Below are 7,500 nucleotides of genomic sequence, written 5' to 3'. Positions count from 1 at the left end.
TTTTTATTTAGATTCCGGAAGTATGTTACATCTCCTCAGCTAATGAAACTTCACAAGTTTCGTTCGTTCCTGGTTCGAATACTGTTGCCATTTTTGGTGGCGATTCTCCTGCCAGTCGGTTTCTAGATGTCGTAAGGGGAAGACTGTACATCTAATCAGTTCTCTTACACTTACTCATGTTCGATAGATTGTTGGATCTCTTGCCTTGTTTTACTGGTATTATTATGGTTCATAAGAATCGGCGATTCATGTATTTCCTCTCTATTCATGGCCGAGGAATTCTCGTGGGGCAGTAGCTGCAGTAGATTTTGAGTTGCAGTTTCCAGACCCAGGGTAGACTGGTATACACAGTCATTCATTTCATTCCATGGCTGTCTTATGGAATGAGCTTCCTCTCATGTCTTTCCAGGCCTTTTTTATATTCCTCCCTGGTTCTTTTCATATTCTATCATCTCAGAGAGCACAAACGTTCCACAAATAAATATTCTTTTTCACTATTGCCTTTGGCTCAGCTCCTTTAAGTGGGCGAATTTGCCTTTTGTTCCTGGTAAGGGCCGTTTGAAAATAGATATATCCCTATTATTTTCATCATTTTTGTAATTGTTTTTCAGTCATTTGCCATCCTCTTAGATTGCTGCCTAGAAATGAATTATTTCTGCTCATTGTTGAAGTTCCGTTTCTCTTGGTTTATCGTTTGCAATTCTGTAAAAAAAAAAAAAAGTTGCAACTTTTCCATCTCTTGCCTCACCCAGTCTCCGTTTATCAAGACATATATCCTTTGTCATTTTGTTATTCGATACTATTCGGTTTGTCTCCAGAGTCTCAACATTGTTCTACTTTTAAATGGCATTGCATTTACAGCCACTGTGATTTCAAGAAGTGCTCTCAAGTTCTTGATATAGTTGGTCACTATTACTCATAGCACTTTAATATTGCATATTACCTTTCCTATCTTATATATATATTTTTATTTTTATTTTTCTCTTCTCTTTTTCTCTTTCTCTTTTTCTCTCTTTCTCTTTTTCTATTTTTCTTATCTTTTTCTTTTTTTCCTGTATTATTTCTCTTTTCATATCCACTACCTTTCATACTGAATGTTTCAGCACTGACTCTCAAACACTAGATTAGTTAACTCTAATGACATAGAAATTCTCCATCCCACTTCGCTTCGATTCCTTCCATGTATACTGTGCCTTATAGCTACACCATTACTATATTCATTTCGTTAATCCAAACCTTTTTTTAGTCTCTTCCGGTTCTCGTTAATCACCTGCATTTCTCCCTTTGTTATTCACGCTATACCCTAGTTCTGTCTTCTTCAAATATGCTTCACTCTCCATCACCGTAATCATCACAGCAACTGCTCAATCCATCAGCAACATAATCAACCATCTTGCAGTTTCCGTGCAGATCGAAGAGAGTCCGCAAGATGGCGGCGACACGGAGTCCTCACTCAGGGATATGTTTCGAGAGGAGCGCCAAGCAGCGAGAGCGTCCAGGTGGGATGCATAGGAAGAGATGGGGGAAAGGGGCGGGTAGGGGGAAAGGTGGATGTGGATGAGGGAGAGAGAGAGTGAGAGAGATTGAGTGATTGATTAGTTGATAGAGAGAGAGAGAGAGAGAGAGAGAAATTGATACTACCAAACTAAGAAGAGCACAGCCTTAGCCACAATCAAGGCCTTATCTAACGTAAAACTAGACTAAAGAGAATAATATGAACATATCTCCGGAAAGATATTAACGCAGTATTATATTTTCAGACTAAAGACTTCTACGAGGTGTACGAATGTCGTTAAGGTAAAGTCGTCAATGTGGAAGTATTACTCTTATCATTTACAACTTAACCTACAGCAATAATATTTACTTTATTCTATATGAAAGTGTTTCCAATCATAGACAGTCCTTTATCAAATAATATCAACTTCTTTAATGTATGCATCTATATGTCCTTTATTACTCTTGTATTATAGTATATTTTTGGGCAAATTTTGTATTTGAATTTTGATTGTGATTAGTCATTTTGACTTCACTGTTCATTGTCAGATACTGTGTAGTTGAATGAGATAAGAATGATCTAGCATTAATTACAGTTTTCGTGGTGCAATAATCTGACTTAACAGCGTATGTACTATTCAACAGACAAACATGCATCAAGCAGCAGAAGTAGGAGATGATAACCGTCTCAGACAACTGATCTTAGAGAGCCCAGAATACATAAGCCAGCAGGATGAGAACGGACATGTTCCTCTCCATCTTGCCGCCAGAGGAATACACCTCAAGTGTTGCCAAGTCCTTCTTTCTTTTAGCATCAAGGAAGTTAACATCAAGGACAAACTGGGTAACACGCCTCTTCTGTTGGCGCTCACTACCGGCGATGTGTCCTTCAAGGTCGCCGAGTTACTGGTCTCAAAGGGAGCCTCTGTGAAGATTGCAAACAGAGCCAAGAGAACGGCCTTGCATCTGGCGGCGGAGAAAGGCAACGACAAAATCCTGAAGCTTCTCATTGACAACTGCAAAGAGAGTGTCCACGCCAGGGAAACCGAACAACAAACTCCTCTCCATCTGGCGGCTCGCTATGGTCACGTGACTTCATGCCAGTTGTTGGTGGACGAAGGAGCAGACAGGGAGGCTAAAGACATACGCGGATACACTCCACTGCATTGGGCCGCCAAGATGGGCTTCTCAGAGTGTTGCAGTCAGTTGCTCAAGCTTGGGTCTGAGGTAAACTGTACAGACAATGCCGGCAATACTCCGCTCCACCTCTTCTGCTCTTCATCTAAGGAGAAACCTGAATGTGTTGAAGTTCTGTTTGAATATGAGGCTTCATCTGCTGTACAAAACAAAAAAGGGGAGACACCTTTCCATTCTGCACAATATTCACCTAGTGAAGTAAGAAAATTATTCAGAGACCGTCGAGATATCAACCTCTTTATTACTGATAACAAAGGCAAGACTGTACTCCACTTTGCTGCAGAAAGGAAGAAAAGTAAAAACATTGAATTCATACTCGACATAGCAAAATATCAAAAGATTGATATGAAAGTCTTTGTAAACAAGCAAGACTATGAAGGTAAAACTGCACTGCACATCGCCATAGATGGTGGGGATTTAGAATGCTGCAAGGCCCTGGCAAAGGCCGGTGCAGACGGCAATCTGGTGCTGGGAGCACGAGGTACGGCCTTGCACTTAGCTGCTGAAAAGGGCCTCAAGGACGTCTGTGATTTTCTTATCACCAAAGGTATAAAGACAGACACGCGAAACGCCAGCTTGATGACCCCCCTCCACCTCGCAGCTAAAAACGGCCACGCCAGTTGCTGTGAGGTTCTGCTGAAACGAGGTGTTCCGTGGGCTGCCCAGGACGACCAGGGTATGACTGCTCTCCATCACGCTGCCAAGGAAGAGTGCGCAGAGTGCTGTAAAGCCATTGTAACATTGCAACCATCTGCAGTCACGAGGATGGACCAGGCTGGTCTGACACCTTTGCACTTCGCAGTTGAGAAAAACTGCTTGGAGTGTTGTCAGGTCCTCGTCACACCTCGTTCGGATGTCTGGAACCACAGCAACGGAGTAAGTCCCATCAAGTGTGCGTATGAAAAGCGTTTTCACCAGATCTTCCAATTTCTTCTGAATACGGAGAATGTGGGGAAGAAGACGCAAAGTGACAGGGACATCGATTTCCGTGATCTTCTTGAAGAATCCCTTGAATCCATAAACAGGTTAGTACTTTGTACACGTGATTGTCCATAGGACCGTCTGAGGGAGTGTATTACTGTGTGCTTGTGTGTGTTTTCTGAGGATAGGTCATAACAATAGTCCTCAGATATTTGGAAATTCGCATATAAACTGCTGAAAAGTTAAATTAAAGTTGCATATACGAAAAGAAAAATGTTGTATAGCATATAAAACCTACCTGATTTTACATAAAGCATCACTACTGTACAAACAAGAAATTTTTTATATCTAAATTTTAGACATTTTTAAAGGGAACATTGTCACAATAACATATAATGCCCTAAATCCGTCTGTGGTGTTGTGAGTAGATATTAAATTCTCTTGTAATACTCTATTTGGGGTTACCGACTGAAGATGAGCCTAGTTCGTCCATAACACAAACGTCATTTGTTCCCAGTTCCCATGAAGACAGCGAAGCGCACAGACACATAGCAAAGGCCATCATTCATAGTTGTTTCTGGGAGGAGTCCCTGAAATCTTACGGAACTCCAGGGGACATGACCCCACCTGAGAAACAAAGGAATGGCAACCTGAGACTCCTTGTCCAGCACCTTCCCGAAGTGGCAAAGGTAGCGCTTGATAAGTGCATGGTAACAAGTGGCAGCCCAAAGGAGGTGGATCACCAAAAGGGGGACTGCATCGTCCGGTACTTGGATCAAGAGCACTTTGTCAGAGGTAGGACTTCGGACACATCATTAACAATGATAACAATAATGATGATACTACCAAAAGATAACGAAGAGAGTTTTACGTTTCAATTTCAACCGAACCCAGATTATATGACTAGAGGAACATAATTCAGAAAATATAAACAACAGCTGATAACAACTCTTCCTTTCAGTCAACCCCCAGAAAGCCAACGAAAAAGCCTACACTACAAGCGTCTCGGGCGAACAGCTGACAGCGGGTGTGCCAGTGGCGGGCGTGAGTCGAGCCTGGCGCGAGGACCACGTCTTAGCCTGGATGATCCGCTACAAGCGCCACGGTCTGCTCCAGCATCCTGTGGTGACGCGCTGGCTCGACTATAAGTGGAGGTCCTATATCTGCTATGGGTTCTGTTTCCATATTTTTCTCGCTTTGCTCTGGGTCGTGCTGTTGACTGTGTTCACTGCCGTGTCGTGGTAAGGGTTATTTATGTGTGTTTAATCTTATTGTTGTGACGAGAAAAAAAAAAAAAAAAAAAAAATTGAAGTTACTATCTTGTATAAATATGAATAACAGTTCATGTAAACGAGATAGTGTTTTTGCACATACACGCATAAATTATTAAATAAATACAAAAACGATAATAAAAACATGTTCTAAATAAGAATTGGAAAAAAACATACACACCTTCATCTCATCTCCGTTCAAGGGACTGGAACTACTTGAAGCAAGAATACAACCACACGCAAGACATGGTCTGTATTTTCGAACCGGAGAAAAAAGTCCTTGGACCGGAAGTGGATGAACTGTTAAGAAAGGAGGGATATTCCCCTCTTGTCTTGAGTTACGTCATCGTTGGCTTTATCGTTATTTGGGTGATACACGATCTGTATAGCTTCATAATGGTCAGTACATATCTTCCTTTTTCATTTGTAAACATTATACTTTCTATTTTTTTCCTAATTGATTGTGTTGTAATACAAATTCATGGTTTATGTAGCTTCATAAGAGTCAGTACTTACCAAGGGTTTTGCATTTTACTGCCAAGAACTTGTTTGTCAGTAGTGTTAATAACACTGTATCGCAATATCATATTGAATCTTAAAAAAATATGTTTCGTTTCAGCTCAGGATTAAATATTTTACCAAGGAGAGCGTTGCCTTTGTTGCATGTGTGATTGCAAGTTTAAGTTTTGTCATGAACTTCAGTCAGTGTTCGAAGATGACCTATGTCAGGGAGGTAAGTTCACATGTTAATGAATCGGCATTGTTAGTATCATACTTGTCATTATCATTATTTTCATTCGTACCGTTATTACTTATTCAGATTATCATAATTATTATCATTACTACTACTATCATTATCATGATGATAATTCTCACTATCGTTATTATAATTATAAAAATATAGACCATTATTAATATTATCATTATAGTAACAATTATCACCATCATTATCATTATCGCTGTTGATATTGCTATTAGAGACCAAACGTTAACTGTATTAGCAGGATGGAATAATACCAGCTTTAATTATCATGCATGCAACATTTACAATTCACGGTCTGGCACGCCTCTTACCTTTGCACGTTTGGTCTCAGGATGAACAGTGGGTGGTAGGCCTAATAGCCTTATTGTTGGCCTGGCTCCACTTATTCCTCCTGACCCGCCGGCTACCCATCTGCACGCCCTTCATCTTCCGTCTGAGGCTCCTTCTCCAGATGGGCGTAAAGGTAGCCGTGCCCATCTTGGCAGTAGGCAGCTGGATCGTGGCCGCGTATTGGGTCACCTCGAAGGGCGAGCTCGCATTCAACCAGAACTGGTCCTGGATTTCTCGAGTCGTGTCCTACCCCGCCGTGAACACCAGCTTCCTGGTCGTCATGACGGTGATTCTGTGCAACCTGCTCATTGAGAAAGGCAGGGAGAAGGAGATGGAGAAGTACAAGAGGCGACGTCGCGTGGCCTTCGTGGAGATGATCCTGAACTTTGAGCTCCTGTACCCGTGTCTGAGACGGCGGTTCTACACGACTTGGATACCGAAGGACATGCTCAGGCGGAAGGATGCTCTCTGTGGGCGGTCGTGTAGGTGCTGCTCGTCCTGCGATCGTGGTGACGGTGAGTCGGGGGAAGTGGAGGCTCAAGCGAGGTCGGAAGGGATCGAGGAGAAGCTGGACGACCTAAGGAGCGTCGTTGAGAAACAGGCGCTCGAGATCGAAGCGCTTCTGAAGCAGTTGCAGGAGTCCGTTCGAAGAGTGGGACAACAGCGGAAGGATTCAGTATAAGTTAAATGCCGCACACACACACGTATCTCTCTCTCTATCTCTCTCTCTCTCTCTCTCTCTCTCTCTCTCTCTCTCTCTCTCTCTATATATATATATATATATATATATATATATATATATATATATATTATATATATATATTAATATATACTATATATATAATATATACTTATATATATATATATATATATATATATATATGTGTGTGTGTGTGTGTGTGTGTGTGTGTGTGTGTGTGTGTGTGTGTATGTGTGTATGTATGTATATGTATATACATACATATATATATATATATATATATATATATATATATATATATATATATATATATATATATATGTGTGTGTGTGTGTATGTGTGTGTGTGTGTGTGCGAGCGATCGCGCGCGCGCGCGTGTGTATATATACGTATATATATATATTTATATATATATATATATATATATATATATAGAGAGAGAGAGAGAGAGAGAGAGAGAGAGAGAGATTTACCTGTGTTGTGTGTGATTAAGATTAGGACCGTGAATGATAAAACGGAATTAAATTTTTCGTTTAATTATACTGCTTTCAGAAGAAAAAACCTGAAGGAAGTATCAATTATGTTTCTCGCAAATGTACAGTGTTAAACTAAATAAAAATTATTCTGGCAGATTCGTTTTACATTTTACACACATTATTTGTAAGTGAATAAGTTATTATACCCAAAGAAGTATTGATGTTTGATAACAATGGAAGTGGTAATATGGTGATAACAATAATGATAATGATAGTTATGATGATAATCATAAAGATAAGTGCAAGCATAGAAATTATCATCATTATCATCGTCCTCATCATTATTGT

General features: G+C 40.5%; 1 protein-coding gene across 4 annotated transcripts in view; it reads left to right on the top strand.

Annotated features, from left to right (window-relative positions):
- LOC122242758 (uncharacterized) overlaps positions 1-6,736 on the top strand; it is an 8,799-nt gene extending 2,063 nt beyond the window's left edge. For 3 of the 4 annotated variants that reach the window (XM_043000144.2, XM_086530606.1, XM_086530605.1), the window contains exons 3-10: positions 1,400-1,499; positions 1,761-1,797; positions 2,140-3,716; positions 4,130-4,407; positions 4,574-4,853; positions 5,087-5,282; positions 5,503-5,616; positions 5,978-6,736. In XM_043000144.2, the coding sequence (XP_042856078.2) occupies positions 1,400-1,499; positions 1,761-1,797; positions 2,140-3,716; positions 4,130-4,407; positions 4,574-4,853; positions 5,087-5,282; positions 5,503-5,616; positions 5,978-6,658 (3,263 nt within the window). In that variant the 3' untranslated portion in view covers positions 6,659-6,736. The remainder of the gene's footprint in view (positions 1-1,399; positions 1,500-1,760; positions 1,798-2,139; positions 3,717-4,129; positions 4,408-4,573; positions 4,854-5,086; positions 5,283-5,502; positions 5,617-5,977) is intronic. The other variant, XM_086530607.1, reaches the window with a different exon arrangement.
- Positions 6,737-7,500: the final 764 nt, after the last annotated feature.

Source organism: Penaeus japonicus, unplaced genomic scaffold, assembly GCF_977035675.1.
Source record: "Penaeus japonicus unplaced genomic scaffold, GWHDUDI00000001_assembly GWHDUDI00000033, whole genome shotgun sequence".
Taxonomy (NCBI): domain Eukaryota; kingdom Metazoa; phylum Arthropoda; class Malacostraca; order Decapoda; family Penaeidae; genus Penaeus; species Penaeus japonicus.
Note: the sequence above shows the minus strand (reverse complement) of the source record. Positions and strands in the feature narration are given on the sequence as shown.